At 38.9% G+C, this 26,145-nt stretch overlaps 1 protein-coding gene across 4 annotated transcripts in view; it reads left to right on the top strand.

The window, feature by feature from the left end:
• The window catches only part of nsmf (NMDA receptor synaptonuclear signaling and neuronal migration factor), a 65,512-nt gene that overhangs the window by 26,288 nt on the left and 13,079 nt on the right, over positions 1 to 26,145 (top strand). For 3 of the 4 annotated variants that reach the window (XM_062959089.1, XM_062959087.1, XM_062959090.1), the window contains exons 4-7: positions 1,899 to 1,974; positions 17,843 to 17,895; positions 18,159 to 18,248; positions 23,202 to 23,323. In XM_062959089.1, the coding sequence (XP_062815159.1) occupies positions 1,899 to 1,974; positions 17,843 to 17,895; positions 18,159 to 18,248; positions 23,202 to 23,323 (341 nt within the window). The remainder of the gene's footprint in view (positions 1 to 1,898; positions 1,975 to 17,842; positions 17,896 to 18,158; positions 18,249 to 23,201; positions 23,324 to 26,145) is intronic. The other variant, XM_062959088.1, reaches the window with a different exon arrangement.

Here is a 26,145-nt window from a genome sequence, read left to right as displayed (position 1 = left end):
TCACGTTAAAATTAGTTAAATCTATACTTCCTATGTAATACTCTACTGTATTAGTAAACATGTCCTAAATGTTTGATATATATATTTATTCTATTTTTGTTATTTTTGAGTTGTTCGATAAGTATACTTGATGTTGCTCATTTTATTGTTTATGATTTGATCAGTTTGTTATGTTTTCTAATGTAGGGTTGGCATTTTGCCATTATGTTGTAAACCGCTTTGAGTCCCCCCAGGGGTGAGAAAAGCGGAATATAAATGCAGTAAATAATAATAATAATAATAATAATAATAATAATAATAATAATAATAATACTTCCGAAGTGATATCCGACACGTCCACGTGGCCTGCGCCTAGAGTTTAAGAATCGAAACTTACCCAACAAGTTTCGTTTACGTGGATAAGTGAAATATTCTGAAACTTGATGGGCTAACAGGGATCAATGTGTTCTATAATTGTACAGTAGAGTCTCGCTTATCCAAGCCTCGCTTATCCAAGTTTCTGGATTATCCAAGCCATTTTTGTAGTCAACTAGCTGTGCCCGGCCACGCATTGCTGTGGCAAAGTGGTGGTGGTATTGGTTAAAAATTGTTGTGTAATTTTTATTTGACTTTATTTGCATTTTTTTATTAATTTTATTGTAAGTTATATTTTTATTTATTATATTTTATTATTTTCTTGTATTATTTTTTGTTATTTTCTGTTGTTATAGTATTTTATTGCATTAATTTTTAGTGTTTTTTATAATTTTTTATTGGGTTGCTAGGAGACCAAGTTGGAGGAGCTTAGCCTTCTAACTGGCAGAAATTGGATAAAAGCAATTATTCCTCTCTATCTCTAATTAGGAGTTTATTTTTCTTTTCTTTTTGTTGTATCAACCTAGAGCCGTGGATGAGGGGTTGTGTTGTCAAATTTCGTGGTTTGGGGGCCTGTAGTTTTGTTGTTTTGTGGGTTGCCGTGATGCCATCACTCTTTTATATATATAGATGTTTTCAATATATCATGATATTTTGGTGCATGATAATAATTAACACTGTTATTCGAAAGCCTCTATAAATATTGTATAGTATGTATGTTATATATGTATGTATAATGTATATTATATAGTATGTATGTGTGTGTGTGTGTATATATATATATATAACTAGTATGCTATGCTAGTTTTATATATATACACATACACAATATAATTTACAATAATATATAATAATTATAACATATTGTATATACATATAATATTCATAATATTATATTGTAATACAATATAATACAGTAGAGTCTCACTTATCCAACACTCGCTTATCCAACGTTCTGGATTATCCAACCCATTTTTGTAGTCAATGTTTTCAATACATCGTGATATTTTGGTGCTAAATTCGTAAATACAGTAATTACAACATAAAATCACTGTGTATTGAACTGCATTTTCTGTCAAATTTGTTGTATAACATGATGTTTTGGTGCTTAATTTGTAAATCATAACCTAATTTGATGTTTAATCGGCTTTTCCTTAATCCCTCCTTATTATCCAAGATATTCGCTTATCCAAGCTTCTGCCAGCCCGTTTAGCTTGGATAAGTGAGACTCTACTGTATATTGTACTATATACAATAGTATATATTACTGTACTATTATCAGTAATATTACATTTAATATATAATATATAATTAATATTATTATATTGTATTATTAGTAGTATAATACTGTATTCCATTATAATATTATCAATAGTTTCACTCCAATAGTTGTAAAAACAAGAGAGAAAGTTTCCCTGAAGTTTCCCTTGCGCAATTACTAGAATGGAAAAGTTACAAATGTTGTTATAGAAACAAACTTTTCACTAACCACACTTTAGAAATTAAATCTAATTAATTTTGAATCTCCAATATTTCCTTTCCAGACGAAGTCCCCATCCGGACCTGGTTTCCCAAAGAAAACCTCTTCACTTTCCAAACCGCCACAACAACTATGCAAGCGTAAGTGAAGGGCCGAACATCTGCGGAGCTTTTTCGTGCGAGTCGGAAGGGTCTCTTGTTTTCTAACTCGTTCTTCTCTCTTTTTCTCCTCCTGCTTCCGTCCTTCTCTTTGGGACCGACAGCATCTCGTAAGTATTACTGTAACCATTCTGAGTTGTTCGTCACCATCTTAGATATAGCCCAACTTTTCCCGATTTCTTGGCTGCTTGGGGATAATGGGAAAAGGAGTCCAGGGCACGGGTTTCAGGTTCTGGGGTTTGTTTGGAAACACAGTTTGCTACTTCTTTTTCTTAAGATACTTCTGGGAAAAGAGAGCCGGGGATCTTCTATCCCACTTGTTCTCAAACTTTGGTCTTCCAGACGTTGAGATTTCTTTTCTTTTTTTTTTTGTAAATAATTTTTTTATTAATATTTCAAATAAGGTTTACAGCGAGAGTATGAAAACAAAGAGGTTATTAGGGGGAAAGGTGAGGGATGTGCATGGAAACAAAGAAAAAAGAATAAGGGGAAGGAATAACCGACATACACAAAAAAACCCCCAAATTAAAACGATCACCCAATAAAATAAGTAGGAAGACGGACGAAAAGAGACACAAAAAACAAAAAAAAAATAGCAATATATATATCTATATATGTAGACGTATATATATATATATATATATATATATATATATATATATATATATTAGACATGCCCAAAAAATCGTTTTGAATCGTATATCGGAATTATTTCGGATCGTTCTCGCTTTTTGATACGCATTCCGAGACATTGTCTCACGGCGTAACCAGCAATGTAATTCGAACCGTTGTTGGCCCATTCTCTAATTGTCTCTTAATGTTTTGTTATTCCCCCCCCCCCGCCAATTTTTTAACGTGTTTTTAAAAATATTTTTTACATTTTTTTTTGTTTCTGCAACAGGAACAAATACAGCCTCAATGTTAATAATAATCATAATTATGATAAAAAATAATAAAGAGGGTTGGAAGAGACCCCTTGGGCCATTTAGTCCAATCTCCTTCTACCTTTGTGCACCAAAAGCACAAGCAAAGCAGCCCTGACAGATGGCCACCCAGCGTCAATGTTGTTAATAATAATAATAATAATAATAACAACAACAACAACAACAACAACAACAATAAATCACACAGTCCTAGACACTTGGGAAGTGTTCAACTTGTGATTTTGTGATATGAAATCCAGCATATATATCTCGTTTGCTGTGTTATGCTGTGTACTTCTGTCAATAATAATAATAATAATAATAATAATAATAATAATAATAATAATAATAATAAATCACACAGTCCTAGACACTTGGGAAGTGTTCAACTTGTGATTTTGTGATATGAAATCCAGCATATATATCTCGTTTGCTGTGTTATGCTGTGTACTTCTGTCAATAATAATAATAATAATAATAATAATAATAATAATAATAATAAATCACACAGTCCTAGACACTTGGGAAGTGTTCAACTTGTGATTTTGTGATATGAAATACAGCATATATATCTCGTTTGCTGTGTTATGCTGTGTACTTCTGTCAATAATAATAATAATAATAATAATAATAATAATAATAATAAATCACACAGTCCTAGACACTTGGGAAGTGTTCAACTTGTGATTTTGTGATATGAAATCCAGCATATATATCTCGTTTGCTGTGTTATGCTGTGTACTTCTGTCAATAATAATAATAATAATAATAATAATAATAATAATAATAATAATAAATCACACAGTCCTAGACACTTGGGAAGTGTTCAACTTGTGATTTTGTGATATGAAATACAGCATATATATCTCGTTTGCTGTGTTATGCTGTGTACTTCTGTCAATAATAATAATAATAATAATAATAATAATAATAAATCACACAGTCCTAGACACTTGGGAAGTGTTCAACTTGTGATTTTGTGATATGAAATACAGGATATATATCTCGTTTGCTGTGTTATGCTGTGTACTTCTGTCAATAATAATAATAATAATAATAATAATAATAAATCACACAGTCCTAGACACTTGGGAAGTGTTCAACTTGTGATTTTGTGATGTGAAATACAGCATATATATCTCGTTTGCTGTGTTATGCTGTGTACTTCTGTCAATGTTAATAATAATAATAATAATAATAATAATAATAATAATAATAATAAAGAGGGTTGGAAGAGACCGCTTGGGCCATTTAGTCCAACTCCCTTCTGCCTTTGTGCACCAAAAGCACAAGCAAAGCAGCCCTTAATAATTAATTAAATAATAATTAAAATACCATTCTAAACAAGCAAAGAGGAGGAGGGAGCCACCACCACGAGGGCCGGATAAATGGCTTCAATGGGCCGCATTCGGCCCCCGGGCCTTAGTTTGGGGACCCCTGGTATAAACCATAGACAGGTGTCAATCCAATGTCTGTCTAGATGCCGATTTAGATGAAGGACCACCACCAAAACTTGCTTCTACCCCATTGTTATATCTATGTTTCTTTTTTCTTTGTGATGATTGGGGAGGACTTTTCATATCCAAACAGGAGAGACCCTCAGGATGGGGCTGACAGTGCAAAATATAATCATAAATAGGTATCTATCTAACATCTGAAGGGACCAATGAAAGGATCACAGTGGCGCAGCGGGTTAAACCGCTGAGCTGAGAAACTTGCTGACCAAAAGGTCAGTGGTTTGAATCCATGGAGCGGGGTGAGCTCCTGTTGTTAGCCCCAGCTTCTGCCAACCTAGCAGCTCGAAAACATGCAAATATGAGTAGCTCAATAGGTAACACTCCAACTGAAAGGTATTGGCTCTCATGCAGTCATAATGACCACAAGACATAAGAGATGTCTACAACACCGGCTCTTTGGCTTAGAAATGGATATGAGTCGGATTTGACTAGAGTCGGATTTGACTAGACTTAATGTCAAGGCTTAAAAACCACCAAAATTTGCTTCTATCATGTTACTTCTAATTGTAACTTAGACCTCAAGACGGTGTCGACAGCGTAGAGTATAACCATAGCATCCTGGGTTGATGTGTCTCCAACGTCTCTTTAGATGCCTCCAGAAAATACAGACCCACCACCAAAACTTGCTTCTATCCTGTTACTTCTAATTGTAACCTAGACCTCAAGACGATGTCGACAGCGTAGAGTATAACCATAGCATCCTGGGTTGATGTGTGTCCAATGTCTCCTTAGATGCCTCCAGAAAATACAGACCCATCACCAAAACTTACTTCTAATTGTAACCTAGACCTCAAGACAGTGTCGACAGCGTAGAGTATAACCATAGCATCCTGGGTAGATGTGTGTCCAACGTCTCCTTAGATGCCTCCAGAAAATACAGACCCACCACCAAAACTTACTTCTAATAGTAACCTAGACCTCAAGATAGTGTCGACAGTGTAAAGTATAACAATAGCACCCTGGACAGATGTGTGTCCAACGTCTCCTTAGATGCCTCCAGAAAATTCAGACTCATCACCAAAACGTACTTCTAATTGTAACCTAGACCTCAAGACGATGTCGACAGCGTAGAGTATAACCATAGCATCCTGGGTTGATGTGTGTCCAACGTCTCTTTAGATGCCTCCAGAAAATACAGACCCACCACCAAAACTTACTTCTAATTGTAACCTAGACCTCAAGGTGGTGTCGACAGCGTAGCGTATATCCATAGCATCCTGGGTAGATGTGTGTCCAATGTCTCCTTAGATGCCTCCAGAAAATACAGACCCATCACCAAAACTTACTTCTAATTGTAACCTAGACCTCAAGACAGTGTCGACAGCGTAGAGTATAACCATAGCATCCTGGATAGATGTGTGTCCAACGTCTCCTTAGATGCCTCCAGAAAATACAGACCCATCACCAAAACTTACTTCTAATTGTAACCTAGACCTCAGGACAGTGCCGACAGCGTAGAGTATAACCATAGCATCCTGGATAGATGTGTGTCCAATGTCTCCTTAGATGCCTCCAGAAAATACAGACCCATCACCAAAACTTACTTCTAATTGTAACCTAGACCTCAAGACAGTGCCGACAGCGTAGAGTATAACCATAGCATCCTGGATAGATGTGTGTCCAACGTCTCCTTAGATGCCTCCAGAAAATACAGACCCATCACCAAAACTTACTTCTAATTGTAACCTAGACCTCAGGACAGTGCCGACAGCGTAGAGTATAACCATAGCATCCTGGATAGATGTGTGTCCAACGTCTCCTTAGATGCCTCCAGAAAATACAGACCCATCACCAAAACTTACTTCTAATTGTAACCTAGACCTCAAGACTGTGTCGACAGCGTAGAGTATAACCATAGCATCCTGGATAGATGTGTGTCCAACGTCTCCTTAGATGCCTCCAGAAAATACAGACCCATCACCAAAACTTACTTCTAATTGTAACCTAGACCTCAAGACTGTGCCGACAGCGTAGAGTATAACCATAGCATCCTGGATAGATGTGTGTCCAACGTCTCCTTAGATGCCTCCAGAAAATACAGACCCATCACCAAAACTTACTTCTAATTGTAACCTAGACCTCAGGACAGTGCCGACAGCGTAGAGTATAACCATAGCATCCTGGATAGATGTGTGTCCAACGTCTCCTTAGATGCCTCCAGAAAATACAGACCCATCACCAAAACTTACTTCTAATTGTAACCTAGACCTCAAGACAGTGCCGACAGCGTAGAGTATAACCATAGCATCCTGGATAGATGTGTGTCCAACGTCTCCTTAGATGCCTCCAGAAAATACAGACCCATCACCAAAACTTACTTCTAATTGTAACCTAGACCTCAGGACAGTGCCGACAGCGTAGAGTATAACCATAGCATCCTGGATAGATGTGTGTCCAACGTCTCCTTAGATGCCTCCAGAAAATACAGACCCATCACCAAAACTTACTTCTAATTGTAACCTAGACCTCAAGACAGTGTCGACAGCGTAGAGTATAACCATAGCATCCTGGATAGATGTGTGTCCAACGTCTCCTTAGATGCCTCCAGAAAATACAGACCCATCACCAAAACTTACTTCTAATTGTAACCTAGACCTCAGGACAGTGCCGACAGCGTAGAGTATAACCATAGCATCCTGGATAGATGTGTGTCCAACGTCTCCTTAGATGCCTCCAGAAAATACAGACCCATCACCAAAACTTACTTCTAATTGTAACCTAGACCTCAGGACAGTGCCGACAGCGTAGAGTATAACCATAGCATCCTGGATAGATGTGTGTCCAACGTCTCCTTAGATGCCTCCAGAAAATACAGACCCATCACCAAAACTTACTTCTAATTGTAACCTAGACCTCAAGACAGTGCCGACAGCGTAGAGTATAACCATAGCATCCTGGATAGATGTGTGTCCAACGTCTCCTTAGATGCCTCCAGAAAATACAGACCCATCACTAAAACTTACTTCTAATTGTAACCTAGACCTCAAGATGGTGTCGACAGTGTAGAGTATAACCATAGTATCCTGGATAGATGTGTGTCCAACGTCTCCTTAGATGCCTCCAGAAAATTCAGAGTCACCACCAAAACTTACTTCTAATTGTAACCTAGACCTCAAGACTGTGTCGACAGCGTAGAGTATAACCACAACACCCTGGATAGATGTGTGTCCAACGTCTCCTTAGATGCCTCTCCAGACCCACCACCAAAACTAAGTTCTATCCTGCTACTATATCTCTGTTTCTTCTATCTTTGGCTGCTGTTGTGATGGTTGAGGAGAACATATCTCCTAAAATCAAAGCGGGAGAGCTGTAGGGATTTCGTTTGTCCGTAGAAAACTTGATCTCCTTTCCCCGAGATCTTCAACTGTGTCAACTCTTGGTCTCTTTGTGCGCAATCCTCCAACAAACCAGCCTTCCGCATTCGGTCGACCTCCCTGTTCGCTGCTCCACCGCACTTTGTTTGTGGCTCTACGTTGTGGCGTGCGTCTCTGCCTCTTCTCCGGGTGTTTGAGCTCCTCTCTGTCCTCCTTTTCCCCTCTTTCCCATCATGTCATAACCCACAAAAGATCTAGTTTGGTTTTAATGCCTTGAACCTGGTTCCCCAGGGCATTCAGGGGCTACGCGGAGAGGAAGAGACGGAAGCGCGAAAATGATTCGGCGGTTCTGATCCAGAGGTACGAGGACCGTTTTTCCTCGCTCGATCCTTGTCTTGTTTTTGCATGGGCCCGCCTGCAAGGGATGTCGCTGCGTATGCGAGGAGGCTCCCGGCTGGGAATCGTGGACTCAAAATGATTCAAGAGAAAAGGAAATCGCTCCTTCGTTCTTCACGTGACGCGGTCACTTCAAGCCAACTTGTCAAGAGCTTGACAGGGGTGCATCTACACTGTAGGATGAATGCAGTTTGACACCACTTTAACCAATCATGGAAGTTATAGTTTGGTGAGACACCAGCAGTGTTAGCAAAGCTTCTTGTTGAACCTTCGATCCATGATTTGGATGAAGCAGACCTTGTCTATCATTGTTTGTACTACAAACTATAGTAGATCATGATTTATTATATCTATTAGACATGTCCAAAAAATCGTTTTGAATCGTATATCGGAATTATTTTGGATTGTTCTCGCTTTTTGATACGCATTCCGTATCAACACAGCGCAACCAGCAATGTAATTCGAACCATTGTTGGACCATTCTCTAATTGTCTCTTAATGTTTCATTAATTTTTTCCCCCCAAATTTTTAAAAATATATTTTTTTTAAAAAAAAAATTTTTTTTAATTGTTTCTGCAACCTACCTAGAATGGGAGCTTAGTGCAGCCTAACATGGCTGCTGCTCCCCGGTCAATCAGAAGCTTCCAAAATGGACGCAAAGGTGGGGGCTAGGGTTGATGAGGATAGTTAAAAAAATGAGGGTGGGAGAGCCCTGTAAAAGTCCCCCCCCCAGATTCCTTTTTTTTTTCTGGCGATTGCGCATGCGCATCCGCCATTTTAGAAACATTTAGAATCCTTACGAATTTTCGGAAATATCCAAAATTTTTGGGTGAAAAAATCGGAAATACTTTCTATATCGAAGCGCCAGTGCCCCCTACTTTAGAAACGAGAATTGAAACATTTTTTTCATCGATCGGACATGCCTAATATCTATTTATATAAAAGAGTGATGGAATCCTGGCACCGAGCAAAACAACAAAACTAAACACCCCCCAACCTCGAAATTTCACAACGCAATCCATCATCCATGCCTCAAGGTTGAAACCACAAAATATCACAGCACGAACCTCTACAGGGCCTAAAAAAACCTAAAAACCAGCGCTATTCAGTGCAATTCCAATGGGCCACAGCAACGCGTGACAGGGCACAGCTAGTTTAAATATATATCCGTGTTGCTCCTAGCCCATCAATATGCACCTTTGATCCATGATTCAGATGAAGCAGACCTTGTATTTGAATATGACAAAAACATAGTTTATCTTAGTTTGGAGCACAAACTAGGATAAACTATAGTTTGCTGTATTCAGATATGTAACCTGGTTAGTCTGGATCACTATACAATGTGATCGTCTAGCACCTTTGATTCATGATTCAGATGAAATCGATCTAGTTTATTACAAACTAAGATAATTAGTGTTACAAACTATGATCATTTGTGTTACAAACTATGATTGTGTTACAAACCATGTTAGTCTGGATCACTATACAATGTGATCATCTAGCACCTTTGATTCATGATTCAGATGAAATCGATCTAGTTTATTACAAACTAAGATAATTAGTGTTACAAACTATGATCATTTGTGTTACAAACTATGATTGTGTTACAAACCATGTTAGTCTGGATCACTATACAACGTGATCGTCTAGCACCTTTGATTCATGACTGAGATGAAATAGATCCAGTCTATTACAAACTAAGATCGTTAGTGCTACGAACTATTATTTTTGTTACAAACTATGATTGTTTTTATTACAAACCATGATCAATTGTGGTTTATTATATTCAGAGGTGTAACCGTGTTAGTCTGGATCACTACACAACGTGATCTTATAGCACCTTTGATTCATGATTCTGATGAAGTAGATCTAGTCTATTACAAAGTAAGATAGTTTGTGTTACAAACTAATCTCGTTTGTGTTACAAACTATGATCGTTTGTGTTACAAACTGTGATCAGTTATGGTTTATTATATTCAGAGATGTAACCATGTTAGTCTGGATCGCTATACAAAGCGATCTTCTAGCACCTTTAATTCATGATTGAGATGAAATAGATCTAGTCTATTACAAACTAAGATCGTTAGTGTTATGAACTATCATTTCTGTTACAAACTATGATTTTATTATAAACCATGATAAATGATGGTTTATTATATTCAAAGAAGTAACCATGTTAGTCTGGATCAATATACGAAGTGATCTGGATCACTATACAAAGCGATCTTCTAGCACCTTTAATTCATGATTGAGAGGAAATAGATCTAGTCTATTACAAACTAAGATCCTTTGTGTTATAAACCATGATAAATTATGGTTTATTATATTCAGAGGTGTAACCATTTTAGTCTGGATCACCACACAATGTGATCTTATAGCACCTTTGATTTATGATTGAGAGGAAATAGATCTAGTTTATTACAAACTGAGATCGTTTGTGTAATGAACTATGATCCTTTATGTTGCGAACTATGATTGTGTTACAAACCATGATACATTATGGTTTATTATATTCAAATAGGTAACCATGTTAGTCTGGATTGATATACGAAGTGATCTTATAGCACCTTTGATTTATGATTGAGATGAAATAGATCTAGTTTATTACAAACTAAGATCGTTAGTGTTAAGAACTATCATTTCTGTTACGAACTATGATCATTTTTATTACAAACCATGATAAATGATGGTTTATTATATTCAAAGAGGTAACCATGTTAGTCTGGATTGATATACAAAGTGATCTTCTTGCACCTTTGATTCATGATTCAGATGAAATAGATCTAGTCTATTGCAAACTAATATCGTTTGTGTTACAAACTAATATCGTTTGTATTACAAACTATGATCATTTGTGTTACAAATGGTGATCAATTATGGGTTATTATATTCAGAGGTGTAACCATGTTAGTCTGGATCAATATACGAAGTGATCTTGTAGCACCTTTGATTTATGATTGAGAGGAAATAGATCTAGTCTATTACAAACTAAGATTGTTAGTGTAATGAACTATGATCATTTATGTTACGAACTATGATTGTTTGTGTTACAAACCATTATACATTATGGTTTATTATTTTCAAAGAGGTAACCATGTTAGTCTGGATCAGTACATAAAGTGATCTTGTAGCATCTCTGAACAAGTGGCGTCAAACCGCATTCATTCTACAGTGTAGATGTAATCCAAGTGCCATCCAAGTTGAAGCGGAGGAGCCTTCCAGGGGACGAGAAGGTGGCCACCCTAATTTGAGCAGCCAAGGAAAAGCTCTGCGACGTGTCTCCCATTAAGAAGGCTGTGCGATGGGACAAAGCTCGTATGGCACCTTTGTTGAAATGGATCGGAGCCTTCGGGGCATTTCTTGCTTTGTCTCTCAGATTTTGGAACAACAGGGCTGAGCGCTTGGTGCTGCGATGGGGAGGGGGCTCCACTTCCCGCATTTCTTTCCCAGCTTGGCAGCAGCGAGACCCGGAGAGCGGTGGCATCGAAGAGCGGCCTCCGCTGTCTTGAACTATTGGCCTGGCAAAGCTCTCCCGTTCCCCATCCCAACACTAGTGCGAATGCCGCTGTCCTTTTCCCGCTGGCTTCTTCCCGCAACTTGGTTAACGAAGGAGAAGCTTTTACTCGCCTGAGTCAGGGCTGAGCCTCTATATCTCTCCTGAGAGGCCTTTTAGGACTAAAGGGCGGGGCTAGGGGTGGGGGCGGGGCTTCTTCTCAAGAGCCTGAGACAGGGCTGAGCCTCTATATCTCTCCTGAGAGGCCTTTTAGGACCAAAGGGCGGGGCTAGGGATGGGGGCGGGGCCTCTTCTCAAGAGCCTGAGTCAGGGCTGAGCCTCTATATCTCTCCTGAGAGGCCTTTTAGGACTAAAGGGTGGGGCTAGGGATGGGGGCGGGGCTTCTTCTCAAGAGCCTGAGTCAGGGCTGAGCCTCTATACTTCTCCTGAGAGGCCTTTTAGGACTAAAGGGCGGGGCTAGGGAAGGGGGCGGGGCTTCTTCTCAAGAGCCTGAGTCAGGGCTGAGCCTCTATATGTCTCCTGAGAGGCCTTTTAGGACTAAAGGGCGGGGCTAGGAGTGGGGGCGGGGCTTCTTCTCAAGAGCCTGAGTCAGGGCTGAGCCTCTATATGTCTCCTGAGAGGCCTTTTAGGACTAAAGGGCGGGGCTAGGAGTGGGGGCGGGGCCTCTTCTCAAGAGCCTGAGACAGGGCTGAGCCTCTATATCTCTCTTGAGAGGCCTTTTAGGACTAAAGGGCGGGGCTAGGGGTGGGGGCGGGGCTTCTTCTCAAGAGCCTGAGTCAGGGCTGAGCCTCTATATCTCTCCTGAGAGGCCTTTTAGGACTAAAGGGTGGGGCTAGGGAAGGGGGCGGGGCTTCTTCTCAAGAGCCTGAGACACGGCTGAGCCTCTAGATCTCTCCTGAGAGGCCTTTTAGGACTAAAGGGCGGGGCTAGGGATGGGGGCGGGGCTTCTTCTCAAGAGCCTGAGACAGGGCTGAGCCTCTATATCTCTCCTGAGAGACCTTTTAGGACTAAAGGGCGGGGCTAGGGATGGGGGCGGGGCTTCTTCTCAAGAGCCTGAGTCAGGGCTGAGCCTCTATATGTCTCCTGAGAGGCCTTTTAGGACTAAAGGGCGGGGCTAGGGAAGGGGGCGGGGCTTCTTCTCAAGAGCCTGAGTCAGGGCTAAGCCTCTATATCTCTCCTGAGAGGCCTTTTAGGACTAAAGGGCGGGGCTAGGGAAGGGGGCGGGGCTTCTTTTCAAGAGCCTGAGTCAGGGCTAAGCCTCTATATCTCTCCTGAGAGGCCTTTTAGGACTAAAGGGCGGGGCTAGGGAAGGGGGCGGGGCTTCTTTTCAAGAGCCTGAGTCAGGGCTAAGCCTCTATATCTCTCCTGAGAGGCCTTTTAGGACTAAAGGGCGGGGCTAGGGAAGGGGGCGGGGCTTCTTCTCAAGAGCCTGAGACAGGGCTGAGCCTCTATATCTCTCCTGAGAGGCCTTTTAGGACCAAAGGGCGGGGCTAGGAGTGGGGGCGGGGCCTCTTCCCAAGAGCCTGAGACAGGGCTGAGCCTCTATATCTCTCCTGAGAGGCCTTTTAGGACCAAAGGGCGGGGCTAGGGATGGGGGCGGGGCCTCTTCTCAAGAGCCTGAGACAGGGCTGAGCCTCTATATCTCTCCTGAGAGGCCTTTTAGGACTAAAGGGCGGGGCTAGGAGTGGGGGCGGGGCCTCTTCCCAAGAGCCTGAGTCAGGGCTGAGCCTCTATATCTCTCCTGAGAGACCTTTTAGGACTAAAGGGCGGGGCTAGGGAAGGGGGCGGGGCCTCTTCTCAAGAGCCTGAGTCAGGGCTGAGCCTCTATATCTCTCCTGAGAGGCCTTTTAGGACTAAAGGGCGGGGCTAGGAGTGGGGGCGGGGCCTCTTCCCAAGAGCCTGAGTCAGGGCTGAGCCTCTATACTTCTCCTGAGAGGCCTTTTAGGACCAAAGGGCAGGGCTAGGGGTGGGGGCGGGGCTTCTTCCCAAGGGCGCGAGACAGGGCTGAGCCTCTATTTACCTCCCGAGGTAACACGGGGGCGGTGTATAGAGGTTCAGCCCCGTCATTCACGTGGGAAGAGGCCCCGCCCCCTCCTCTAGCCCCGCCTCCTGTGTCCTGGCAGGCCCTGCAGGACAAGGATAGAAGCTCAGCCCTGACTCAGTGCTCGTAACTCCACCCATCCCAGTCCTGGCTGCCCATTTGTGGGTTCCATACTTCGCACTTTGACAACACAACCGTTCAATGCTAAGGCTTCCCACCAAATGGAACTGTAGAGGAGAGTCTACTGAACAAGTCAGACCAGGACTTCCATCTGTTGAGGAGTTACGAAGGTGGAGGCATTACTTTTCATTCAACCCTCGTACAACATATAAACATTCTCCAAGCGACAGAAAATCAAAAGCTGGAGTTAATCGCTCCGTGAAAGTTAGAGGAGCATCTCCGATGTTTGTTTCGGTCTTGATGGGCGTTGTGGTTGTGTTGCCCGACTCCGGACCGCTCCGGTTCGGCTTCTTTGTGTGTTGTGCGTTTCCATGGCAACTGGATCCGGTGTAGACACGAACGTGGTGTTCTCTCGGAAGAACGGGGTGGCTTTCCTTTCCTTCTCACGTCTTATCCATGGTTTGTATCCATCACGAGTGACTCCTGACAATTCAATGATCAGGCCGTTAGTCATTGCAGGCCTTAATATTGAATCGTGTCTCCAAAAATATTAGCTCTCATTCATTCATATAGCAAAGAAATACTTCTCATATATAAATCCATTGATTTGAGTCACTTTTCTCCCTCTTTCTTGATGATTTTTCCGTTGAATCATATTGTTATGATTTTAGGGTTAATTTTTGTTCATTTCCCCCCATTTAGACATATGTACACAAAGATGGGACCCAAATCTCAACACTAAATTACTGTATATACTCGAGTATAAGCCTAGTTTTTCAGACCTTTTTTTAGGACTAAAAAAAGTCGGCTTATACTTGGGTGAGAATCCTGGTTGGCTTATATTTGGGTCAGCTTATACTCCAGAATATATGGTACATTTATTATTTTTTTCTATTATTATTGGTATTATTACATTTATTATTTTTCTCTATTATTGTTGCTGCTATTACATTTATTTTACTCTATTTTTTATTATTGCATTTATTATTTTACTCTATTTATTATTTCATGTATTATTTTACTCTATTATTAGTACATTTATTATTGTACTCTATTATTGTTGCTACTATTACATTTATTGTTTTTCTCTATTATTGTTGCTACTATTACATTTATTTTACTTTATCTTTTTTTATTATTATTGCATTTATTATTTTACTCTATTTATTATTTCATGTATTATTTTACTCTATTATTAGTACATTTATTATTGTACTCTATTATTATTGGTATTATTACATTTATTATTTTCTCTATTATTGTTGCTACTATTACATTTATTTTACTCTATTTTTCTTTATTATTATTATTATTATTGCATTTATTATTTTACTCTATTTATTATTTCATGTATTATTTTACTCTATTATTAGTACATTTATTATTGTACTCTATTATTGTTGCTACTATTACATTTATTTTACTCTATTTTTCTTTATTATTATTATTATTATTATTGCATTTATTATTTTACTCTATTTATTATTTCATGTATTATTTTACTCTATTATTAGTACATTTATTATTGTACTCTTTGTTGCTACTATTACATTTATTATTTTTCTCTATTACTGTTGCTACTATTACATTTATTTTACTCTATTTTTCTTTATTATTATTATTATTATTATTATTATTGCATTTATTATTTTACTCTATTTATTATTACATGTATTATTTTACTCTATTATTAGTACATTTATTATTGTTGCTACTATTACATTTATTTTACTTTATTTTTATTATTACTGTACTATTAATACATTTATTATTTCACTCTGATCTTATTATTATTATTACATTTATTATTCTACTCTATTATTACATGTATTATTTTCCTGCATTATTTATTATTATTATTATTATTATTATTATTATTATTATTATTATTATTATTATTACATGTATTATTTTACTCTATTACTGTGCTCTACATAAGCACATTTACATTGAAGAAGATGAGAATAATGATTTGATCAGAGTTGGACAGTCTTATCTTAAATTTGAGCTTTATGTAAATATTCAAAAACATTTAACCTATTGATGCCTTGATTAATATAATTTTATTGGTATCTATTTTTATTTCTGAAATTTTCCACCCTTGGCTTATACTGGAGTCAATGATTTCCAATTTTTTGTGGTAAAATTAGATGCCTCGGCTTATATTCGGGTCGGCTTATATTCGAGTATATACTGATGTTTCGTATCGCCTGGGGTTAATGTTATACAATATTAATAATTTTTTTGTACAGAAAACATTGTGCATTGAATTATTACCAAGACAAAGCTGGTCTCAGCCCCTTATATGTCGGATTTGGGAGTATTTTGAATTTATCTATGATAGAGAATCATTCTCTGCAAAAATAATAAGTTATGGAGTGAGATAGAAAGCAACAGAAGTCAACGAATCTAGAAGTTTGACACGTCAACTGTCAAGTGTATTGTAATTGACAGATAGAGTGCTGTTGCCATCTAGTGGTGACAGTTGGCATGACGGCAAAAATTGAAATGGCGAGATTGCGCGATTGCGAGATGCCAATTATTTTTTTTTAAAAATCATTCATTTTTTATATATTTTAGAAATATTTTTATATTATATATTTATATTTTATATAATTTTATTATTATTTAATTTTATATTTTTATATTATATTTTTATATTTTATATAATTTTATTATTATTTAATTTTATATTTTTATATTATATTTTTATATTTTATATAATTAATTTAATTATATTTTATATTTTTCATTTTTTTTTCTTCCTCTGGGGTGCACCTACAGCATAAAGTTAATGCAGTTTGACACCACTTTAAGTGCCATGAAATCATGGAAGTTGTAGGTTGACAAGGTTGAAGTTATTGACCAAGGCAATTGCTCTCTGTAACGGTAATACTTTGTTTCATATGATTGTCATATGACAAAAGTGCCCCTTTTTTACTAGCTTTGTTCCTACAAATGTTTCAAGGTCTTTCTTTGTTTCATATAATTGTCATATGACAAAAGTGCCCCTTTTTTACTAGCTATGTTCCTACAAATGTTTCAAGGTCTTTCTTTGTTTCATTTGATTGTCGTATGACAAAAGTGCCCCTTTTTTACCAGCTTTGTTCCTACAAATGTTTCAAGGTCTTTCTTTGTTTCATTTGATTGTCGTATGACAAAAGTGCCCCTTTTTTACCAGCTTTGTTCCTACAAATGTTTCAAGGTCTTTCTTTGTTTCATATGATTGTCGTATGACAAAAGTGCCCCTTTTTTTACTAGCTTTGTTCCTACAAATGTTTCAAGGTCTTTCTTTGTTTCATATAATTGTCATATGACAAAAGTGCCCCTTTTTTACTAGCTATGTTCCTACAAATGTTTCAAGGTCTTTCTTTGTTTCATTTGATTGTCGTATGACAAAAGTGCCCCTTTTTTACTAGCTTTGTTCCTACAAATGTTTCAAGGTCTTTCTTGGTTTCATATGATTGTCATATGACAAAAGTGCCCCTTTTTACTAGCTTTGTTCCTACAAATGTTTCAAGGTCTTTCTTTGTTTCATATGATTGTCGTATGACAAAAGTGCCCCCTTTTTACTAGCTTTGTTCCTACAAATGTTTCAAGGTCTTTCTTTGTTTCATATGATTGTCGTATGACAAAAGTGCCCCTTTTTTTACTAGCTTTGTTCCTACAAATGTTTCAAGGTCTTTCTTTGTTTCATATAATTGTCATATGACAAAAGTGCCCCTTTTTTACTAGCTATGTTCCTACAAATGTTTCAAGGTCTTTCTTTGTTTCATTTGATTGTCGTATGACAAAAGTGCCCCTTTTTTACTAGCTTTGTTCCTACAAATGTTTCAAGGTCTTTCTTGGTTTCATATGATTGTCATATGACAAAAGTGCCCCTTTTTACTAGCTTTGTTCCTACAAATGTTTCAAGGTCTTTCTTTGTTTCATATGATTGTCGTATGACAAAAGTGCCCCCTTTTTACTAGCTTTGTTCCTACAAATGTTTCAAGGTCTTTCTTTCTTTCTTGTTCTTCTTTCAGAAACTTCAGGAAGCATCTCCGAATGGTGGGGAGCCGCCGCATGAAGGCACAGAGTGAGTGAAGCCACCAAAGACATGGTTGCGATGAATGTATGAATCCAATGTTTCCCTTGACTGGACGATGGGAATTGTGGTCAAAGGGAGGGAAGGATAAGGGGACCTTTCTTCGTCGCTTCTTTGCCTCATTTGCTCATCCGGACCAAACCATATAGAGAAACATTCCCCGCCTTGCCCTTACCCGGTCCCGTGTTTTGTTCCGGTCACGAAAAAAAAAGGCTGTTGTTGCGATTCCCTTATTATTGTTTAATTTGTTTTAGCCTTTGCCGAGCGGCGCGAGAGGAGCTTCAGCCGGTCCTGGAGCGACCCCACTCCCACTAAGCCCGAAAACCTCAATGATTCCCGAGAAAGTACGTTCCTTTGCGTGCCCGACTTCCCATCCCGGACCCAAAATAATAGAAATTGCAACCCGGGGATAACACACCTCGGGAGTAGATAACATCTGGAGTGGAAACCCCAAATAATTTGGATGTATCAGATAGTTGGAGGTCTAAGATAGGCAAGGCGAGACCCATAGACGCATTGGCAAGAGAGATAGTTGTCAGCATTTCTTCTCGGTGTCGACATTGCAAAGCTGGAAAAGATCCCATTTGGCACTACAGCTCCCAAACAAAATGCTGGCTACCAGATTCCCAAGATCAGGATTATTGTTTGCATGCTACTTCCGTGAGCCACATATAACAACAGCAACAGTAACAACAACAATGTATTGTTATTGTTGTTGTTGTTATTGGATCTAGGACCCATGGAGTACTGTTTGTATGTTACTCTCATGAGTCACATAATAACAACAACAATGTATTGTTATTATTGTTGTTGTTGTTGTTGTTATTGGATCTAGGACCCATGGAGTACTGTTTGTATGTTACTTTCATGAGTCACATAATAACAACAACAATGTATTGTTATTATTGTTGTTGTTGTTGTTGTTATTGGATCTAGGACCCATGGAGTACTGTTTGTATGTTACTTTCATGAGTCACATAATAACAACAACAATGCATTGTTATTATTGTTGTTGTTGTTGTTATTGGATCTGGGACCTATGGAGTACTGTTTGTATGTTACTTTCATGAGTCACATAATAACAACAACAATGTATTGTTATTATTGTTGTTGTTGTTGTTGTTATTGGATCTAGGACCCATGGAGTACTGTTTGTATGTTACTTTCATGAGTCAAATAATAACAACAACAATGTATTGTTATTATTGTTGTTGTTGTTACTGGATCTGGGACCCATGGAGTACTGTTTGTATGTTACTTTCATGAGTCACATAACAACAACAACAATGTATTGTTATTATTGTTGTTGTTGTTATTGGATCTAGGACCCATGGAGTACTGTTTGTATGTTACTCTCATGAGTCACATAATAACAACAACAATGTATTGTTATTATTGTTTTTGTTGTTGTTACTGGATCTAGGACCCATGGAGTACCATTTGTATGTTACTTTCATGAGTCACATAATAACAACAACAATGTATTGTTATTATTGTTGTTGTTGTTATTGGATCTAGGACCCATGGAGTACTGTTTGTATGTTACTCTCATGAGTCACATAATAACAACAACAATGTATTGTTATTATTGTTGTTGTTGTTATTGGATCTAGGACCCATGGAGTGCTGTTTGTATGTTACTCTCATGAGTCACATAATAACAACAACAATGCATTGTTATTATTGTTGTTGTTGTTATTGGATCTAGGACCCATGGAGTACTGTTTGTATGTTACTTTCATGAGTCACATAATAACAACAACAATGCATTGTTATTATTGTTGTTGTTGTTGTTGTTGTTATTGGATCTAGGACCCATTGAGTACTGTTTGTATGTTACTCTCATGAGTCACATAATAACAACAACAATGTATTGTTATTATTGTTGTTGTTGTTATTGGATCTAGGACCCATGGAGTACTGTTTGTATGTTACTCTCATGAGTCACATAATAACAACAACAATGTATTGTTATTATTGTTGTTGTTGTTGTTATTGGATCTAGGACCCATGGAGTACTGTTTGTATGTTACTCTCATGAGTCAAATAATAACAACAACAATGTATTGTTATTATTGTTGTTGTTGTTACTGGATCTGGGACCCATGGAGTACTGTTTGTATGTTACTTTCATGAGTCACATAACAACAACAACAATGTATTGTTATTATTGTTGTTGTTGTTATTGGATCTAGGACCCATGGAGTACTGTTTGTATGTTACTCTCATGAGTCACATAATAACAACAACAATGTATTGTTATTATTGTTTTTGTTGTTGTTACTGGATCTAGGACCCATGGAGTACCATTTGTATGTTACTTTCATGAGTCACATAATAACAACAACAATGTATTGTTATTATTGTTGTTGTTGTTATTGGATCTAGGACCCATGGAGTACTGTTTGTATGTTACTCTCATGAGTCACATAATAACAACAACAATGTATTGTTATTATTGTTGTTGTTGTTATTGGATCTAGGACCCATGGAGTGCTGTTTGTATGTTACTCTCATGAGTCACATAATAACAACAACAATGCATTGTTATTATTGTTGTTGTTGTTATTGGATCTAGGACCCATGGAGTACTGTTTGTATGTTACTTTCATGAGTCACATAATAACAACAACAATGCATTGTTATTATTGTTGTTGTTGTTGTTGTTGTTATTGGATCTAGGACCCATTGAGTACTGTTTGTATGTTACTCTCATGAGTCACATAATAACAACAACAATGTATTGTTATTATTGTTGTTGTTGTTATTGGATCTAGGACCCATGGAGTACTGTTTGTATGTTACTCTCATGAGTCACATAATAACAACAACAATGTATTGTTATTATTGTTGTTGTTGTTGTTATTGGATCTAGGACCCATGGAGTACTGTTTGTATGTTACTCTCATGAGTCACATAATAACAACAACAATGTATTGTTATTATTATTGTTGTTGTTGTTGTTGGATCTAGGACCCATGGAGTACTGTTTGTATGTTACTCTCATGAGTCACATAATAACAACAACAACGTATTGTTATTATTGTTGTTGTTGTTGTTGTTATTGGATCTAGGACCCATGGAGTACTGTTTGTATGTTACTCTCATGAGTCACATAATAACAACAACAATGTATTGTTATTATTGTTGTTGTTGTTATTGGATCTAGGACCCATGGAGTACTGTTTGTATGTTACTCTCATGAGTCACATATAACAACAACAATGTATTGTTATTATTGTTGTTGTTGTTATTGGATCTAGGACCCATGGAGTACTGTTTGTATGTTACTCTCATGAGTCACATATAACAACAACAGCAGCAGCAGCAGCAACAACAACAACGTATTGTTATTGTTGTTGTTTTTGTTGTTGTTATTGGATCTAAGACCCATGGAGTACTGTTTGTATGTTACTCTCATGAGTCACATATAACAACAGCAGCAGCAGCAGCAACCACAACAATGTATTGTTTTTGTTGTTGTTACTGGATCTGGGACCCATGGAGTACTGTTTGTATTCTACTTTCATGAGCCACATACAACTACAATTACAACAACAACAAGGTATTGCTATTGTGGTTGTTGTTGGATCTGGGACCCATGGAGTACTGTTTGTATGCTACTTTCATGAGCCACATGCACCAACAATAACAACAACAACAACAACAACGTATTGCTCTTGTTGTTGTTGTTGTTGTTGTTGTATCTGGGACCCATGGACTACTGTTTGCATTCTACTTTCATGAGCCACATAAAATATTAATAATAATAATAACAACAGTAACAATAACAACAACAACATATTGTTATTATTGTTATTGTTATTGTATTGTATCTGCGAGCCATGGAGCACTGTTTGTATGTACTTCCGTGAGTCACATATAATAATAATAATAATAATAATAATAATAATAATAATAATAATAATACAGAGTGTCTGCTATGGACTCATCTTGTTGTGTTTCAAATAATAATAATAATAATAATAATAATTTATAATGTGTAATAATAGTAATAATGTAGTGTTTTTATTGGTATTATTGTTATTGGACTGGGGAACCAAGAAGTGCCATTTTCATGGTACGTCCGTGAGCGAAATATAATTATAACAACAACAACAACAACAACAACAACAACAATTTAATATAATTTGTAATAATAACTCACTTGGATTGGAGGCCCATAGAGTACAGTTTGGATCAGAGAATCCTTGAGTACAGTTAGTTCCATTTACATATAATAATAATAATAATAATAATAATAATAATAATAATAATAATAATAATACAGAGTGTCTGCTATGGACTCATCTGGTTGTGTTTCAAATAATGATTATTATTATCATTTATAATTTGTAATAATAGTAATAATGTAGTGTTTTTATTGGTATTATTGTTATTGGACTGGGGAATTATGAAGTGCCATTTTCATGAGCGAAATATAATTATAACAACAACAACAACAATAATTTAATATAATTTGTAATAATATTTCACTTGGATTGGAGACCCATTGAGTACAGTTTGGATCAGAGAATCCTTGAGTACAGTTAGTTCCATTTACATATAATAATAATAATAATAATAATAATAATAATAATAATAATAAGTGTCTGCTATGGACTCATCTTGTGTTTCAAATAATGATTATTATTATCATTTATAATTTGTAATAATAGTAATAATGTAGTGTTTTTATTGGTATTATTGTTATTGGACTGGGGAATTATGAAGTGCCATTTTCATGAGCGAAATATAATTATAACAACAACAACAACAACAATAATTTAATATAATTTGTAATAATATTTCACTTGGATTGGAGACCCATTGAGTACAGTTTGGATCGGAGATTCCTTGAGTGCTAAGTTATGGAGATATAGGGCAGGTTACAAATAAAGTATTATTATTATTATTATTATTATTATTATTATTATTATTATTATTATTATTCCCAAATCAATTTGGGGAAGAGTAGAGTAGAGCTAGCGTTCTACTCCATGGTCAGGTTGAGTTGGCTGTTGGGTTGCCGATGTTGGGTTTTGATTCAGTCCCGAAAGGGTTGGAGGTGTCACCTATCTATCCCGTGGGGCATCCAAACCACGTTTCGACCACCCCGCTCGAGGCACCAGATGCTTGGTTCCACGTTCTTAGCCCGACGCCAAGCATCCTTTAGGGCTTCATCCTTGACCATCTTCCATAGGACAACAGGGAAAGCATGTGTGGGCTCTTGGAGATGTCTTCCATGCACACGTATGTGGGGAGATCCTCATCCTCTTTGTTTCCACCAACCACAGGCCATGAGCCTCCGGATCCGTGTTGCGTTCCCGACAAGGGAGTCGACCTGAACTGGGAGGCGGAGAAGGAGGCCGAAGCCACCGCCTGCAGCGGGGAGGACTTCGTCCCACCTAAAATCATGGTGAGTCAACAACCACCGATCAGAGCTCAATGACCATCTATCAGAGCTCGATGACCGTCTATCAGAGCTCGATGACCGTCTATCAGAGCTCGATGACCATCTATCAGAGCTCGATGACCATCTATCAGATCTCGATGACCGTCTATCAGAGCTCGATGACCATCTATCAGAGCTCGATGACCATCTATCAGAGCTCGATGACCGTCTATCAGAGCTCGATGACCGTCTATCAGAGCTCGATGACCGTCTATCAGAGCTCGATGACCACCTATCAGAGCTCGATGACCGTCTATCAGAGCTCGATGACCTTCTATCAGAGCTCGATGACCGTCTATCAGAGCTCGATGACCATCTATCAGAGCTCGATGACCGTCTATCAGAGCTCGATGACCACCTATCAGAGCTCGATGACCACCTATCAGAGCTCGATGACCGTCTATCAGAGCTCGATGACCATCTATCAGAGCTCAATGACCGTCTATCAGAGCTCGATGACCGTCTATCAGAGCTCAATGACCATCTTTCAGAGCTCGATGACCATCTATAAGAGCTCAATGACCATCTATCAGAGCTCGATGACCACCTATCAGAGCTCGATGACCACCAATCAGAGCTCAATGACTACCTATCAGAACTCGATGACTACCTATCAGAGCTCAATGACTACCTATCAGAACTCGATGACTACCTATCAGAGCTCAATGACCATCTATCAGAGCTCAATGACCATCTATCAGAGCTTGATGACCACCTATCAGAGCTCGATGACCGTCTATCAGAGCTCGATGACCATCTATCAGAGCTCAATGCCATCTATCAGAGCTCGATGACCATCTATCAGAGCTCGATGACCATCTATCAGAGCTCGATGACCACCAATCAGAGCTCAATGACTATCAGAGCTCAATGACCACCAATCAGAGCTCGATGACCACCTATCAGAGCTCGATGACCACCTATCAGAGCTCGATGACCTTCTATCAGAGCTCGATGACCGTCTATCAGAGCTCGATGACCGTCTATCAGAGCTCGATGACCATCTATCAGAGCTCGATGACCATCTATCAGAGCTCGATGACCACCTATCAGAGCTCGATGACCACCAATCAGAGCTCAATGACTACCTATCAGAACTCGATGACTACCTATCAGAGCTCAATGACTACCTATCAGAACTCGATGACTACCTATCAGAGCTCAATGACCATCTATCAGAGCTCAATGACCATCTATCAGAGCTTGATGACCACCTATCAGAGCTCGATGACCGTCTATCAGAGCTCAATGACCATCTATCAGAGCTCGATGACCGTCTATCAGAGCTCGATGACCACCTATCAGAGCTCGATGACCGTCTATCAGAGCTCGATGACCGTCTATCAGAGCTCGATGACCGTCTATCAGAGCTCGATGACCGTCTATCAGAGCTCGATGACCGTCTATCAGAGCTCGATGACCGTCTATCAGAGCTCGATGACCATCTATCAGAGCTCGATGACCGTCTATCAGAGCTCGATGACCGTCTATCAGAGCTCGATGACCGTCTATCAGAGCTCGATGACCACCTATCAGAGCTCGATGACCATGTATCAGAGCTCGATGACCATCTATCAGAGCTCAATGACCACCTATCAGAGCTCGATGACCGTCTATCAGAGCTCGATGACCATCTATCAGAGCTCGATGACCGTCTATCAGAGCTCAATGACCACCACAGAGCTCAATGACTACCTATCAGAGCTCGATGACCGTCTATCGGAGCTCGATGACCATCTATCAGAGCTCAATGACCATCTATCAGAGCTCGATGACCGTCTATCAGAGCTCAATGACCGTCTATCAGAGCTCAATGACCACCAGAGAGCTCAATGACTACCTATCAGAGCTCGATGACCGTCTATCGGAGCTCGATGACCATCTATCAGAGCTCAATGACCATCTATCAGAGCTCGATGACCGTCTATCAGAGCTCGATGACCGTCTATCAGAGCTCAATGACCGTCTATCAGAGCTCAATGACCACCAGAGAGCTCAATGACTACCTATCAGAGCTCGATGACCGTCTATCGGAGCTCGATGACCATCTATCAGAGCTCAATGACCATCTATCAGAGCTCGATGACCGTCTATCAGAGCTCAATGACCGTCTATCAGAGCTCAATGACCGTCTATCAGAGCTCAATGACCACCAGAGAGCTCAATGACTACCTATCAGAGCTCGATGACTATCTATCAGAGCTCGATGACCATCTATCAGAGCTCAATGCCATCTGTCAGAGCTCGATGACCATCTATCAGAGCTCGATGACCGTCTATCAGAGCTCGATGACCGTCTATCAGAGCTCGATGACCGTCTATCAGAGCTCGATGACCACCTATCAGAGCTCGATGACCATGTATCAGAGCTCGATGACCATCTATCAGAGCTCAATGACCACCTATCAGAGCTCAATGACTACCTATCAGAGCTCGATGACCGTCTATCAGAGATCGATGACCATCTATCAGAGCTCGATGACCGTCTATCAGAGCTCAATGACCACCACAGAGCTCAATGACTACCTATCAGAGCTCGATGACCGTCTATCGGAGCTCGATGACCATCTATCAGAGCTCAATGACCATCTATCAGAGCTCGATGACCGTCTATCAGAGCTCAATGACCGTCTATCAGAGCTCAATGACCACCAGAGAGCTCAATGACTACCTATCAGAGCTCGATGACCGTCTATCGGAGCTCGATGACCATCTATCAGAGCTCAATGACCATCTATCAGAGCTCGATGACCATCTATCAGAGCTCAATGACCATCTATCAGAGC

This window comes from Anolis carolinensis, unplaced genomic scaffold (assembly GCF_035594765.1).
Source record: "Anolis carolinensis isolate JA03-04 unplaced genomic scaffold, rAnoCar3.1.pri scaffold_7, whole genome shotgun sequence".
NCBI classification, from domain to species: Eukaryota; Metazoa; Chordata; class Lepidosauria; order Squamata; family Dactyloidae; genus Anolis; species Anolis carolinensis.
Note: the sequence above shows the minus strand (reverse complement) of the source record. Positions and strands in the feature narration are given on the sequence as shown.